The sequence below is a fragment of the Macrobrachium nipponense genome, chromosome 4 (genome assembly GCF_015104395.2).
Source record: "Macrobrachium nipponense isolate FS-2020 chromosome 4, ASM1510439v2, whole genome shotgun sequence".
In the NCBI taxonomy this organism is placed as follows: Eukaryota; Metazoa; Arthropoda; class Malacostraca; order Decapoda; family Palaemonidae; genus Macrobrachium; species Macrobrachium nipponense.
The window spans coordinates 128,780,220-128,797,719 of NC_061100.1; the positions used below are offsets into that span (position 1 = coordinate 128,780,220).

Below are 17,500 nucleotides of genomic sequence, written 5' to 3' on the forward strand. Positions count from 1 at the left end.
TAATGATCTTTTGTTAATCCTCTTGGGTAACACTTGACTAATATCTTCCCTAAGCTTAAATAAAATAGAATTGTTCTGGTTATTAGACATGAGACCTTCAATGTTATCCATTAAACTATTAAGCTCTTGTTGCTGTTCTTCTATGGTTGTAATATTGATGGTTACAACTGCTATTGTCGTGTATCATCTTTCACATGACCATGTTCTTTTAGGATGGCTCCCTTCTTGATTTGCAAGAGGGAGATGCAGATATCGCTCACCATGAGCCATAGTGTAATCCATTTCCTGCAAATATATTCTAAGCAGTAAACCTTATACAACAATGTTATTGACCTGTTGCACTTGGTCCTATCTTTTCCTTAAATTGTATCTCGGAGTCACTAATGCTGATGAAGTATGGGAAGCATTTACGTTACTGTTTTCCTTACTACTTGATCCTTTAAATCTTTAAAATTCTTTAAATGTTCTTCTACCAAATGTCGGAATGTACTATTTTAATATGGTTCCAATGTGCAACAGTTTTCACTTAAAGTTGATTCATGGATTAGCTTAAACTTATTTAACTTTAATCTTTCTATTACTCTAAATGGACCTTGAAATTTAGGACTTACTTTAACATTAGGTCCTTCAACTTTGTGATTAAGCACATATACTTGTTGACCTATTTTAATTCTGGGACTGTTGATTGCTTATTGTAATACTTACTAGACTTTTGATGTAAAACTCCATTCAATCGAGCCCTTGTGCCTTTTACGGTCTCGAAAGTCCGTCTTGTTTTCCATGCAACGTAGTCTTCGTAATTATAAGTATGTCTTGGTGGGGGATGCTTCGTCTAATAAGGTATTGGGCATTCTTTTTTTTTCTGATAACCATATAACAGAAAGTGTGGGGTTTCCCCAACAGATTCATTTACAGTGTTATTAATAGTGAACTGTACGTCTTCTAGCATTAAGTCCCAATCTTCAGTCTGTGGAGTTACTAAAGTTTTCAGTACATCCTTTATCTTACGATTTGTTCTCTCTACTGCTCCATTAGAGCTGGTTTATAAGCTGTAACCTGACACTTGTTAATTTCATAAAACTCACACAATTTCTTCAAAATGTCACTAGTAAATTCTCCTGCATTATCAGATAATAATGTTTGAGGGCATGAATGTCTAGTAATTATTCTAGATTTCAGAGCTTCTGCTACAGTAGTTGCTTCTCTGTTTCTGACTGGAATGATCTCAACATATCTAGTCAAGTAATCTATGAAAACTAAAATCTGACGATTACCTCTAGTTGTGTTTGGAAATGGACCTACAAAATCCATTGAAACTACTTGAAACGGAATTAATTCTGATGGATATTTCTCAAGAGGGGCTTTTACATTAACGTTACCCTTGTGTACGTTACAGATATGACAATTTCAACAAATCTTTTAGCTTCTTCATTGCAATTCGGCCAAAAATAGTTTCTAGTGACTGTTCTACATGTTTTCTTTATTCCAGGATGTCCTGACAACTTGTAAGTTAGTGTTAGTTCTAATACTTCTTTGGTTAGTGTGTTAGGTACATAAAATCGTGAACAAGCATTCGGTTCATCTGATGTTTTATATAGAATTCCATTAATTAACTGAAATTCAGACTGATCATCCTCATTTTGCATTAATTTACCCTCTATTTTTCTAATGTTAGCATCTTTTTGCTGTTCGATCTGAACTCTTTCTAAATCTAGATCTATGATCTGACAACTAAAAACAGAAAGTATTAGTTGTGATTTGTTTCTCGTTTTCTTCTTGTGGACCTTGTCAAAGCATCTGCAATAGTGTATATCTTCCTGGATATATCTAAATTCTGGGCAAATTCTAATACACTTATGAACCATCTGTTAAACTTCATATTATTTGTGAATGCTCTTTTCTTAAATAGATCACAAATAGGTTTGTGATCTGTAAGCACATTGACTTTATGTCCTAGCAATATATGCCTAAACTTACGTAATCCCCAATAAAGAGCTAAGCACTCTCGTTCGGTAGTGCTATAATTTCTTTCTGCAGCATTCAAAAACTCTACTTGCATAATATACTGCTCTCATTCTGGTTTTTTCCTTGTTGCATTAAAACTGCACCTACACCTGTACTAGAAGCATCGCGTAAGTAAATTCTTTTGAGAAATCTGGATACACTAAAATTGGATTTCTTGTCATCATTTCCTTGAGTGTTTGGAAAGCTCTTTCATGTTCTGGCTTCCATTCATAAATTACATCCTTCTTTGTTAAATCTGTTAATGGTTTGGCTATAGTGGCAAATCCTTTAATAAAAGGGCGATAGTAGCCAACCATCCCCAAGAATCTTCTTAAGGCTTTCAAGTTACTTGGGGCTGGATATGCTACAATTGCCTTTATTTTCCCTTCCTGCATACGCAGAGTCCATTCTCACTGATGACATGTCCTAAATATTCTAATGATTTCATCATGAATTGACATTTCTTAATCTTTATCTTTAATCCTGCGCTCTTTAGTCTTTCTAACACTGTTTCTAATGTCTTAAAGTGACTATCCAAGTCCTTACTAGAAATGACCACATCATCTAAGTATACTGAAACATCCTCTATGTCTCCCAAGATTTGGAGCATTTATCGAGTAAATGTTAGTGGGCCTGATGTAAGACCAAAGGGCATGACTTCAAACTGTAAATGTTCCTTATGAGTACTAAAAGCTGTCAAGGGCTTGGATTCTTCGTCTAAAGGTACTTGCCAATATCCACTAAGCAAGTCTAATGACGTAAATATCTTTGCTCCGCCTAATTGAGCTAACATATCATTTATAACTGGCATTGGCATCCTATCTGGAATGGTGTGTGAATTTAATTTCCGATAATCTATTACCATTCTCCAAGTGCCATCTTTCTTTGGAACTAATAAGAGAGGTGAATTATATGGTCATTTAGAAGGCACTATTACACCATCTTGTTTCATTTCTTCAATTAACTGATCTACGATCGGCCGTTGACTGATTGGTAGCTTATAGTTAGGGATGTAAAATGGTTTAGTTCCATCTTGTATTAAAATCTTATGTTGCAAAGTATCTGTTCTGCCTAACTTATCTCCTTCTAAGGCAATGACATCTCTATACTTTTCCAATATTTGTAATAGTTTAACTCTATTCTGAGGAAAGTCTGTAGTTTATTATTTACATCTTTCTTTAGAATTGAACTCGGTTCTGTGTTAGAGAAGAATGCTTTTTCACTTAGTGTTAGTAAAGGATTATTCACTACAATTCCTGTACAAAATTCTATACCAGGTCTTAGTATTAGTCTTTTGTCTGAAAAATTCTGGACGTATGTCCATCCTAACAAAGTCAGGTAAGTTTTCATTAGTTAGCATTACGTCCTTTTCATGCAAGTCTTCGTCTGCTTTAGCCCTAAGACAAACTTTGGTTAGACATTGCGGGTACAAAACTACTTCTCTATTAAGTACAAATGTGACAGTATGGTCATCTGCAGTACTGATTAAACATATTTCTTCGTCATCTCGTATCTCTGAGAAATAACAGACATCTGTTTCATCCGAATTTTCATCCAGTAGTATTGTTGAGTTTAATTCACCCTTATTTATTGTTCCTATAACAGGACTTTCATTGATATATTTTTCTTCTTTATTTCATCCATTATAAGATATGTACAATCAATTTCTGATTCATCTTCATACATTTGTTCGCATGCATTAATATGTTCCGCGGCAATAAATTGTTCAGCTGCGTAAATTTGTTCAGAGTCAAAGCTCTGTTCAGAAGTCTGAGTATCAAGGCTTGCATTGTTAATATTATTTATTTGTGCACAATTTATCATAGAATCCTTCCTGGCTAAGGACATTTCTTGTAAGTTTTTATTTCTACCACTTATTCCACTAATATCTGTGCTAGCATTAGTATCTATCTTAGTTTCTTGGATGTTCGCTTCTCTAGAAGATGTCGTCTCAGATAAATTGATCAGATTTATGCAAGACTTTCCTTCTTCCAGCTGAAAACAAACATTTTCTCTATTTCTGCGTGGTAAATTTATTTTATTTTCTCCACAATCTAACATTATTCTACATCTCCGCATAGCCTTATATGAAAACATCGCTTGCGTAGGGTAAAACCTTTCTTCTAATACTACAAATACTTCCTTAAAAGTTTTGTCTAAAATCTCTATGTCCAGTGTGACATTGCCTAGCGCCTTTATTTGTTTCCTGGCTATTCCTTTTATAATTCTACCAGGACCTTGTATTTCTATATCTGCAAAGCCTAAATGTTTTGTTAATGTTTGTTTATCTATATATACTGTACTGCCTGTATCTAAAAGGATTGAGCATGGTTTAATTATTAATTCTGGTTTGGATGATAGGTAAATCTTCTTGGCATATTTCTTTATCCTTTACTGAAAATACTATCTCCTTATTTACTTCAAAAGGAAACTTGAAATTATCTTCCTGACCTACCGTAACTATTTCATTCTCATTTTCTACTGGTAAGGAAGCTTTCTCGTGTATTACCCTCTCCTGTAATTGTCACTGAGTCTGATTATTATTTTGGGGTGTATTACTTTGGGCATTATGGTTAGTATTGGTATTTCTGAACCAACAATTTTGGTGTTAGGTGACCTGTTCTATTACAATGAGAACAATTAACCTTGGTCGCCTACCATTCCTGAGTTGTGTGGGGGGGGGGGGGGGAGGGGGAGGGGGGGGGGGGGTTTTTTTTTTTTTTTGTTTTTTTTTGATTTTTTTGGAATAACCACAATTGCGCATTTTGTTCCTGCTTGCTATTTTGGTTCTATTATCTCCGGAGCTCTGACTGTGGTTTGGGCTGAATGAATTTGGATTATTATGTTTGGATTTCCTCTATACTTGAGGCCTATTTTTACTATTCTTGTTTGCTTGGAAAAATTTCCCACTACTATATTTTGGATTATTCTTAGGATCTTGTTTTCCCTGTTGTCTATGCTTAATATTTCTAGATCTGTCTGGGACACTATCTGTCTTTCCCTGGAAATTATTTCTATTCCTATTAGGGTTTCCATTATTTACAAAACCTGTAAATTCTTTTGCCAGATTTAGTCCCTTTTTACACATTTCCTCTTCCATAAATCTTAAAGCTGCTAGACTATCCTGCTTAGGATCAGGATCCTGTTTCTTAAAGACTCGTTTTTCTTCTTCCCCGATAGCGTCATATACTATACCATGAACTATGTAATTCAAAATCTCTTGCATACTAACTAAATTCTTTTTGTCACGACTAAATGCATCACGATCGCCAATAACTACGCCGGCTCGTTTCAAATCTGTGGTTAAGTTACGGATTGCGTTTTCGACGTCCGTATGTAAGTTTGCGATACTATCCCCATCGTATTTCTGATGAAGGAAATGGGAGAGGTTATACCATTTATCCTTTTGATAAATGGGCTCCCACAATTCTAGACACACCTTCTTAAATTCAGCAAAGGTCGGAATCTCCTGAAACTTAGGGGACGTGAGAGTGCGATGTGCATCCCCCTTTTCGGAACTAACATAGAGTAACGCTTCATCTATTTTCTTGCGTTCATCGGTAATTCCACTAGCTGAAATTCGACTTTCAGTCTCTGTTATCCACTGAGATACTGTATATGCTTCTAACTTAATTTTGTCAGGATGACCCCTTTCTACCCTACCGCAAAAGCTTGTAGCCTGTGTTATTACGGCGGCCTGTGCCATTCTAGAGTACCTAGTTTGTACTTGCAATGGGTTAGGAATGTTATTATGATTAGTAACAGTCACACTAGTCGTGGGTCTATTTGCTACTGTCGAGCTCGGTATTCTGGTTGGACTTTCGCTATGTGATCGTCGAGTATTTAGTCTCGAGCGTCTGTCAGGAGTTGGACGTAGGCTATAATGACTCAGATCGGGAGTTCTGCTTCTTTGTAACCTAGTAATAATTTCGTTAAAGTTTTTATTCATATCAACAGCATTAGATTAGATACAATTTAAAAAATAGATGCATTGTTGTACTTACATTATCTTCATTATGGAGTCTGTCTTCCTTTTGCAATCCCTATATAACCTACATCAAACGTTCTTATTTCCTAGTGTTTCCTTCCTTCAATCTGGAAAAACATTAACATTAGTGTATGCCGTTATTCCTTATTCACACCACTGCACTTTGTGAACTGAATGACAATATCTTTATTGTTCTAGATTTATCACAATCAATGAAGCAAAAAAAAAAATTATTTTATCTTGCAACTTTACGGCAAAGAAAAATTTTATCTCAAAACTACTTGTTATGAATTATTTTATAAAAACATTTTTATATTATTGCAGTGTGTGATTTTTCTATTTTGATTTATTTTCAGACGTTAATCTATCAGGATACTTTAAACTTTTCTTCTTATTGCTGGTTGCCGATCACTTCTGCGTCGTCGTCCGGCTCTGCCTCTGTTTCACTTGTTGTGGCGTTGTCCGTGCGCTGCCGTCGTTCACACCACGGTTGGAGTCCAGTGCGCTGCCTTATCCATGGGGAAAAATCGTAGCGATGTATGGAGAAATGGGCGCTATCTCAGGATTTATGATAGTTTAGCGCTCACAGGTTGATTGAAGAAATCCGTCGTCAGTCCTCGCTGCCTTGTATTCAATCTTCTTTTATCCGCCTTAATGCGTTTTTGCGTATTCCTTTGTCGAGTTTATGGCTTAGGAATGCGGCTATCCTAGTTCAGTATTCTTCTTATGATTTCACTGTGTTTCGTCGCTCCGTTTCGTTCGTCCTTTCAGCAGAATCGAAGTGTTGTTGTGTCTATGCCGTTCGGAGTTTCATTCTTTTTCGTTGCCCTTTTTCTTTTTCTTCGTTCTTCAAGTTATTGAACTCGGAATTTCTTCTTTTTAATTGTAAAGTTCGTGCCTGGTTTTCTTGTATGTTTCTGACGCTTAAGTATTAGCGCTCTTTTATTGGCAGTTTTATATCTTCCACTCTGTTTAATTTTTCCACTGTGTGTGTGTGTGTGTGTTTATATTTGGTGTTTTATGCACTTAGAATCCCACTACTGCTGTTCACCACTTATGTTGTGCTTACTTATGTTGTGGTTAGTCTTTATTTTTAATTCTCTTCGTTATGTTGCGTGGCGTACTTACGGGTTCTTATTCTCTCACTTCTTCTTCTTTGTTTTCGTTGTTACGGGTAATGTTTGCAGGGTTATTTGTCATATGGGATAACCTTCATCTATCACTAGTTACGGTTGAGTTTCTTCTCTCGTAGGAACATTTAGTTTATTTATTCTTCACTAAGTCTCTCAGGAGGTATTTTTTTATGATAAAAACAGGGGTTGTATATCTTTGGGAATCTGGGCAAGTTAAACACCTCTGCTATAAAAATTTCTTATAATTGTAATAAACACAGTTTACACACTTTACACTACACTTGGAACAGAGTGAGAAGGAACGCAGCCTTCCCGTATAAGGTCTGGTTCTTGACTACTTTACTCTGGCACTTTAAATGAAGTTTCGACCTAACTACTTCTTCTAGCTCCTCCCCAAATGTCCTTTAGGACACCTCCTACTTCTTCATGAATGGCCTTCATTACTTCCAGTGCCACCTCTAGATTCGTCTGATTGGTTTCGTCCCTCGACGGTAACCACCCACTGAAGGAGTCAAAGTTCAACTTTTCTGGTGAGGTTAGCACCTTACTGTTTTTCTCAACAAGTGCCAATGTTTGGTCTTGGTTTACGAAACTGCTATTCATGCAGACTTATGCTGTACACATCTACTCCCTTTTTCTACCTTTACTTCTGGTAGATCCTTCATCACTCTACTTTCACTATATATATATATTCTACCAGTGGTTTTCCTAACTAAGTTTTCCCTAGCTATTTCTAGACAGACTCTTATTGTTTCCTAACATATATATATAATATTATATTATATTTATATATATATATATATATATTTATTTATTTATTTATTTATTTTTTATTTATATTATTATTATATATTATATATATATATATATATATATTATATATGATATTATATATTTTATATATATATATATAATAATATTATATATATATATATATATATATATATATATATATATATATATATTATATATATATATATAATTTATATATATATATATATATATATAGATATATATATATATATGAGTGATTTATTTATATATGCATACTTCAACAGTAGGCAACGAAAACTCCAAAGTATGATTGTGACGAATGATGTATGGCAGTGTTTGCTATGGGCTAGGAACAGTTGTCGACATGCATAGAATTCCATCATTATTACAAAATTAAAATTAGGCTACGGTTTTTGCTTATTGCACATCAAATTGAAAACTTTTTTGTATTGAGGTAGTACATTTATTTTAATTTGAAATAGATTTATTTTAATTGAAAGTCCATCTTTTTTCATTTGCTTTTCACCTTTTTAATATGAATTTGATCTTTTTTAATTTGATTTTTATCTTTTAATTTGAACTTGACCTTTTTTATTTGAAACTGACCTTTTTTATTTGAAATTGCCCTTCTTTAATTTGAGGGTAAAAAGCTGTAGATATGGTTAACCATTTTATTATGGTCATTTTGATTAAGACTTTGAAACCTCTTAGGATCTATTGAAGGGGAGGTTGGAGGATTTATTCTGATGTAACCCTGATTGATGTGACTTGTGTAATGACTTGGTCAGGTGCAGAGTTGGTGTTTGTGTAATGACTTGCTCAGATTTAGAGTTGGTTTTTTGTCTTCTTTTTCCTTTTCTTTGGTGTTGTCAGCAGACTTTCTGTGTTATAAAGTTATTTGCAAGGATGGCTGTCTATTCAGTTGATGGTGGTATGGTTATGTGTTCTCTTACATGCTTCTGTATGCTGAAGGCCAACAGTGAATAGTATACATATAGTATACGTATATAGTATCTTTTATTTATGTGGCACAGAGAATAGCTAGTTATTAAGCAAGTATGTTTCTATGCCCAGTGCACTCCTTGTTTTGAGAATATCATTGGATAATGAAAGTTGTTCTCTTTGGTGATTTGCAGCTCTACTGAGTGAAGGAAGTGATAATTCTGAAACTCTGATCCCTGTCTATGCCCTGCCTTCAGTTCACCTCAGAAAAACCAGTGTCCCAATTAATGCATGCACATTAGTTCCTGTGGTGCTTTCCCATGTTGAAAATCCACATTTGTTTTATGTACAAATACTTGACAGTGAAACAGCTTCGTTAGACAGGTAAGTGATGTATGTTGTTCATTTTGTTGTGTGATCTAGTTGCATTGTACATTGTGGAGTTTTATGTTGATGTACTAAATGTCCTTATGAATTGTGGAATTGTGTTTAATTGTAGGGCTGTATGTATATGATCTTATATAATATCTATCACTGATTTTAATCAAATGTATACCAAAACAGTATTATTAAAGATTTATTTGCCATGAAGAACTGACTTACAAGAGACAACATATTACAGTAGTAATATGTTGAGTAAAGCTCAAATACTCTGGGATGTTTAGTTGTGTTGCTGACATATAAACCTTTGTTGAAATATAGTTGGGCTCTGACGTAATTAAGGTAGTTTTTTAGGCAACAAAAAAGGCTTCTCCAACAGATTTGACTTTTTTTGGAGTCTTGAGAAAACTGAGAATGGCTTCTTGTCTGGAATATATTGGATTTTTGTGTGGGAAACATATTAAACTGTTTTAGAAGATATCTCTAACAAACGTCTTGGGGGGGGGAAATTTCCTGTGCTCATTGTCATTTCAGAGCATTCATCTGGGCAAAAGGCTGTACAGGAGCCATCACAATACTTCCTGATGTCAAAATGTTTATGAAAGATTTTTTTATTATGCATGGAAAATGTTTAATTGACATCAGAATCTTGAGGGATGAAATTTGCATGCCATCATTTGAATGTCAGAGGGTTGTAAGGGTTTCCAGCTTATTCTCACATTGAAATTCCCATTCCCTTTTGCATTAAAGAGAACAATCGAAAGCCATCAGAATCTCAATGGATGAATTTTGCTGGATGTTGTTTGTTTGACATTATTGGTGATAAAAAGTTTCCAACATAAATACTTACTCCGATTATTCTGTTGACTTTTCTTAATCTGAGAGAGAGAGAGAGAGAGAGAGAGAGAGAGAGAGAGAGAGAGAGAGACGATAGAGAGAGAGAGGAGGAGGGGAGGGGAGGGGAGGGGAGGGTTACAAGGATCAGGATGTTTCAAAGACCTGTTAGTCCATCCAAGGAGACATTGTGTGCTCACATATCTGTAGGAGTAGGTTTACTGTGCATTCACAGTGTCCTAATAATTTTGTCTAGCTTTCTTTTAAACTCTTCTACATTGTTGCTGTTTACAACTTCTGGTGGCAGAAGTTGTAAACATGTCACATATCTTGCATGTAAAGAAGTTCCCACAGTGGGAAGTTCTAGTTTCCATCCATTATTTCTTGTCTGGTTTTCATTTATTGTAAATAGGTTACTGTCTACTTTTGTTAAGCATTTCACTATTTTAAATGTTTCTATTAGTTGTCATTGCAATCGTTGTGTTTCTAAGCCATACATCTTTAGGCGCTCTAGTTGTCTTCAGTAACCTATTTGCCTGATGGATGGAATTAACTTTGTGGCTCTTGCTTATACTCCTTCTAATCTATTTATGTCTTTTCTTAGTGTTGGTGACCAAAACTGTACTGCATATTTAAGATGGGGTCTAACTATTGATGTGTAGAGGTGCAGCACAGTTTCCTTGTTTCTGTATTTGAACTACCTCTTTATGTATCCCACTAGTTTCTGTGCCTTCTTTTCTGCTTTTATGCACTGTTTTGTGGATTTTAAGTCCTTGGAAATAATGACTCCAAGGTCCTCCTCTTGTTTACACTATTTATGTTATTCCCAAGCAGCATGCAGCTGGCATGAGGATTGTTTGTTCCTATTTGTAACACTACACTTATCTACGTTAAAAGGCATTTGCCTCTTTTTGACCTCTATCCTATTTTTATTAGATCATTTCTTAAACTTTTCACTGCATCTGGGTCTGCTGCATTTACACCTAGTTTGGTCATCAGTTTCTTGTGTGCGACTTTGTCAAAGACCTTTTGGAAATCTAAGTAGGTTATATCTGTTGCTCTACTACTGTCGTAAATACCTAGCATGTTATGAAAAAACTCCAAGAGGTTTGGTAGGCAGGATCTGTTTTGTCTGAAACCATGTTGGCTGTTTAACATTAAGTTGTTTCTTCCTATGTGATCCACAATTTGATGTGCAATTATAGACTCAAAAATCTTGCAAATGACCGACATTAGGCAGATTGGTCTATAATTTCCCGGCTTTTCTCTTGGACCCATTTTGTAGACTGGGGGCACAATTCCTAGTTTACGTCCTTTTGGTGCCTTTCTTTGTTCAGCACTTTTCTTGTAGAGTTTATATAGGTGAAGGACTGTTTCCTCTTTTAGCTCTTTAATTTCTCTTGGATAAATCCCATCTGGGCCAGGAGATTTGACCTTGTTGAGTTTGTCTATTTTGTTTTTAACCTTTAAACGCCTAAGGGGTATAATAAAAATCGTCCCACGTATGCCGAGGGGGTCTTGGAGTGAGCGCCGAAGCGGAAAAAATATTTTTTTCAAAAAATCACAGCACGCTTAGTTTTCAAGATTAAGAGTTCATTTTTGGCTCCTTTTTTTGTCATTGCCTGAAGTTTAGTATGCAGCCATCAGAAATGAAAAAAATATCATTATCATATATAAAATAATGCAATATATGAGAGCGCGAAAACAAAATTTCATATATAATTGTATTCAAATCGCACTGTGAGCAAAACGGTTAAAGCTAACGAGTTAATTTTTTTCGTTGTATTGTACACTAAATTGCGATCATTTTGGTATATAACACATTGTAAAACGATCAAAGCAACACAGAGAAAATATTATCACAAAATGATGTGTGAATTCGTTACGCTCGGACGTAAAAAAAAATTTTTTTCTCAAAAATTCACCATAAATCTAAATATTGTTCTAGAGACTTCCAATTTGTTTCAAAATGAAGATAAATGATTGAATATTACTATATTGTAAGAGTTTTAGCTTTAAATTGCAGTTTTTGACCAATTCGGACGAGTTAAAGTTGACCGAATGTAGAATTTTTTTTATATATTGTTTTTTATATGCAAACATTACGAAAATGAGTAAAGCTACAACCTTCAATTATCTTTTGTTGTAATCTACATGAAATTGCGCACATTTTCATAAATAAAACTCTTTGAAACGCCTAATATGAAACGGAGCAAATATTCCGAGAATGCGACTTACGCATTTCGGAGATTTGCGGCGGAGAATCCGTGCGCGGAGGGAAGGAAAGTTTTTTCTACAAAATTCACCATAAATCTAAATATTGTGCTAGAGACTTCGAATTTATTTCAAAATGAAGATAAGTGATTGAATAATACTAGACTGTAAGAGTTTTAGCTTACAATTGCGTTTTTCCAACCATTTCAGTAGAGTCAAAGTTGACCGAACGTGGTTCTTTTTCTATTTATCGTGATTTATATGCAAATATTTCGTAAATGAGAAAAGATACAACCTTCAATCATTTATTGTTGTATTCTACATGAAATTGTGCACATTTTCATATGTAAAACTTTATGTAACGGGTAATTTAAAATGGTGCAAACATTACGACAATCGCACGTATGATTTTTTCGGAAGCGTTACCGCGCGGACGTAAGAATTTTTATTTTTCATAAATTCACCATAAATCGAAATATTGTGCTAGAGACTTCCAATTTGTTGCAAAATGAAGGTAAATGATTGAATATTACTAGAATATAAGAGTTTTAGCTTACAATTGCGTTTTTCGACCATTTCGGTAGAGTCAAAGTTGACCGAAGGTTGAAATTTTGGCACTTATCATTATTTAAATGTAAATATTTCAAAACTGATAAAACCTACAACCATGGGTAGTTTTTAGTTGTATTGTGCATGAAATTACGCACATTTCCATGTATAAAACTTTATGCAACGGCTAATTTAAAATGGTGCAAACATTACGACAATCGCACATACTAGGATTTTTTCGGAAGTTACCGCGCGGACATAAGGAAAAAGTTTTTTTTCATAAATTCACCATAAATCGAAATATTGTGCTAGAGACTTCCAATTTGTTGCAAAATGAAGCTAAATGATTGAATATTACTAGAATATAAGAGTTTTAGCTTACAATTGTGTTTTTCGACCATTTCGGTAGAGTCAAAGTTGACCGAAGGTTGAAATTTTGGCACTTATCATTATTTATATGTAAATATTTCAAAACTGATAAAACCTACAACCATGGGTAGTTTTTAGGTGTATTGTGCATGAAATTGCGCACATTTCCATGTATAAAACTTTATGCAATGGCTAATTTAAAATGGTGCAAACATTTCGACAATCGCACATAGGATTTTTTCAGAAGAGTTACCGCGCGGACATAAGGAAAAAGTTTTTTCATAAATTCACCATAAATCGATATATTGTGCTAGAGACTTCCAATTTGTTGCAAAATGAAGGTAAATGATTGAATATTACTAGAATATAAGAGTTTTAGCTTACAATTGCGTTTTTTGACCATTTCGGTAGAGTCAAAGTTGACCGAAGGTTGAAATTTTGGCACTTATCGTTATTTATATGAAAATATTTCAAAACTGCTAAAAGCTACAATCATGAGTATTTATTTGTTGTATTCTAAATAAAATTGCACACATTTTCATATATAATACTCCATGTAACGGCTAATTTAAAATGGTGCAAAAATTATGTCGAAGTGACAAAATAATTTCTGAGATGTGTCACTGATACCTTTTAGTGCGATAAGAAAGAAATTCGCGCTTGCGCGCCTGTGTAACGATTGTAAACAAAACAACACCTTGAGCCATGAACTCCCAGCATCCCCCAAGGCGCGTGACTCAAAAGTTTTTGGCTGGTAGGCCTATAAGTATTTTTCCGCAAATTTTTAAAAAAACTTTTCTATGTCGACGTAAAATACGTCCAATCGGCACCTGACAGACAATTTATCTCGACGTAAAATACGTCCAATAGGCACTTAAGGATTAATGTCCTCTTCTGTAAATATTATTTTGTCCAGTGGTTCTGCCCCTTCATATTTAATAGCAGGTTCCGGTATTGAGGTAGTGTGTTCAGTTGTGAATGCACTAGTAAAAAACTTATTCAATAACTCTGCTTTTTCCAAGTCTGAGTTCACTAGGCTACCTTTATTGTCCCTTAGGGGACCTATGCTATTTTTCATTGGTACATACAAGTACAGTCATTTACTGAGAGAGAGAGAGAGAGAGAGAGAGAGAGAGAGAGAGAGAGAGAGAGAGAGAGAGAGAGAGAGAGAGAGAGAGAGAGAAAATGTATCATGGTGTTAGTGTTTGTATTGCGTGATTTGTATTTTTCTTTTGTATTGCATGATTTGTATTTTTCTTTATCCTAGGATAAAGTTTCACTTTTTACAGTAAAAGATACATATATGACTGGCTTATGGAAGCCTTTGTAACTTGAAGGGAAGTCTAGCAAACGTGAAGCACACTGACATTGTAATTATTATGTGTGCACTACTTTTCAACATTACTTGGAATTAAGACATTGTGTTCATTTTCTTATCTTGTTACACTTGTACATACACAGCATTTGTGATACATTAACATATATCAAGAGATAATAGACAGCAACTTTTGATGTCTTGTGTTTCACAGTACCTTTAGTAGTTACTTGATTATGAGTGTGTAGTGTCTTGAAAAATACATTTTTCTTTCCAACATGCTTTCTTTTTGTTGTTTTGTGTTTTATATAATAATTCTTATTTCCTTGGATTCTCTCCAGTTGTTCAAGTTAATATTTTCAAAGGCTAGCTAGGATTATTGTAGAATTTTCGTGTGGCTTAAGGGTAGAATAGCCTAGGGTAGCCTTGTCACTTTGGCTCTATGCCTTGCATTTATTCACACCTCATTTGATGGGTTAGTTTGAATGATCTAGTGGTTATTGAAGATCAGTAAGTAGTGTAAGGCTTAACTACAACAAACTAAAGCTTTATTGAAGGCTCAAGGTATTGCTACTCTCTCACTTCATAAGTTGCTTTGCATAGGCAATACTGTACTTGTACATTTTTATCTCAACAGTTCACAATTTGATGTTGCATTTAACTCCAAGCATTCTCTTTTTCATTGCAGTTACAAGCATTGTAAATTTTCCAGTGGGCTAGGTGTTATATGTAAAGTGCTCTATATCATCAATAGTACGTACAGTATTTTAAAAATCACACAAATTATTATAAATGGTGATGTATTCTAGGTTCCAGAAATCAATGTTTGATTATTATAAGGCAAATTTTGACCTTATAAAAACAAAGGAGCTGCCTCTTGGAACATTTTGGGCTGTGCACAGTGAAGATGATAGCTGGAATCGTGCAGTGGTATTAGCTAATAAGCTAAGGCCTTCTGGAAAGGTAAGTAAGGCTCCAATGCATTTATCCAAAATTAAGTTTTGTTTGGTACCAGAGACTAGCAGTGAACTTTAAATACTTTAATTACTTATTGTTATTATTATAAAGGATGAGTTTATCCAGACTTCTGAGCCTAATAACGGCTCTTCTTAGGCTGGTGACTTTAATTACTAACCCAACAGATTAGCAAGTAAGATTGTAAAATGCAACTATTCATTCAGGAGATTGTAAAATGCAACTATTCATTCAGGTATATGGATATTTAGATTACATGTTTTTTACATGCTTTTCATTTTACTAGGCATAAAATAAATAAAGAAATGGGGTATTTTATCACACCATAGTCATGTTACATGCTAAAGGCATTAGTATTTCCAAAGTAGTTTTCACTGTCATGTAGTGAAATATAATACGTATTAGATTAATCTTAGGTTACAGCAATAGTTAAGTATAAAAAAGCCAGAAAAGCTCTTGCACACTTTAAACTTATAGGTTGCTGAGAGGTTTTCAAGCGAATTTTCACTAATCACTGTAGTACCATGTTTTGATGAAATTCCAATTAAGAGCGAAATTTAAACTTGACTTATTTTCAATTTTATGATTATAACTTTCCAGAAAATAGGTCCACCAGAAGTTGAAGTACGCTATGTTGACTTTGGATATAAAGCAACTGTTCCTATCAGCAGAGTTAGGGTTCTCCAGGAAGATTTTACAGCAATGCAAATACTGGCTATCCCATGTTCCTTATCTGAGGTGGGTATTGCTAAATAGACATATGTGTATGTATTATTTAAATCTTCAAATATTAAATGATTTGTGCAAGTGGGTAGTATATATTGTTTGTTAGTTATTGGCTGCTTAAATGCTAAGGTTTGAACAAATGGTGTATACCCATACAGAAAGTAGAGGGTAAAAATGACAGTTCCCTTGTAAGTTTTAATGTTAAAAATAGTCTATGTGATATATCAATTTTCTTAAATGACAATTTTGTTTTCATCTATAAATACAAATGTTATTAAAACCCTGATCCAGATCTATTCATTCATAGGCAGAGAATTCCATATATTGGTGAAACAAGGTTTCTTGGCTTGATTTTTGATAGCAAGCTGACCTGGATTCCACATCAGAAATATATTAAGGCAAAATGCTTGAAAGCAATGAATTTGCTGAGAGTCCTTTCTCACACTTCGTGTGGGGTGCAGACTGAACTCAGATGTTGAGATTATATAAAGCCTTGGTCTTTTCAAAATTAAGTTATGGGTGTGAGGTGTACACTTCTGTGAAGCCAAATAGCCTTAAAATGCTCAACTCAATTCATCATGGAGGAATACGGTTGTGTACTGGAGCATTTAAATCATCTCCCACCGAGAGCATGCTTGTAGATGCTGATGAGGTGCCACTGGGTCTTCATTATAAGCGTCTGCTGGTTTGGAGCTGGTATAGATTCCAGAGGCTACCTAAGTCTTTAACCAACATTTGTATGAGAAATGAAAGGCATTGGCAGTTTTATGAAAGTCACCCCAAGCAACCTCATCCATTCGCTTTTAGAGTAAATTTTATTGTCCGTGAATTAAATTTGCCAAGAATCGAGATTTTACCAGCAAAATACTCAGTTAGTCCCCTCTGGAATTTTCCAGCGATAAAATTTTGTAGATATTTTAATGTTGGCGTCGGCTTTGGTGTAGCCTTCCCTGATGTAGAGAAGCGGCAGGCTATCATCAGTTGCATCGATTTTTACAGCAGAATTATATGGAATTTTAAAGGCTTTAAAGGAAGTTTTAATTCTGAATGAAAGTAATTTTATTATATATTGTGACTCAAGAAGTGTTCTTCAGTCGCTGGAATCTTTTAACCCTTTAAACCCTCTGATTTTAGATATATTGGAATGGCTGCTTTTACTAAAAAGAAGAGGGAAAGAAATAAAGTTCTGTTGGGTTCCTTCCCATGTTGGGGTGGCTGGGAATGAGAAAGCTGACCAACTTGCAAAGTCTGCGGTCAGCTCCCCAGAACCCACAAGATGCCTACTACCATATCGGG

General features: G+C 34.7%; 1 protein-coding gene across 1 annotated transcript in view; it reads left to right on the forward strand.

Annotated features, from left to right (window-relative positions):
• The window catches only part of LOC135211173 (uncharacterized), a 285,675-nt gene that overhangs the window by 134,717 nt on the left and 133,458 nt on the right, over positions 1 to 17,500 (forward strand). Inside the window, exons 9-11 of the mRNA XM_064244376.1 lie at positions 9,036 to 9,225; positions 15,313 to 15,466; positions 16,079 to 16,216. Of these exons, the coding sequence (XP_064100446.1) occupies positions 9,036 to 9,225; positions 15,313 to 15,466; positions 16,079 to 16,216 (482 nt within the window). The remainder of the gene's footprint in view (positions 1 to 9,035; positions 9,226 to 15,312; positions 15,467 to 16,078; positions 16,217 to 17,500) is intronic.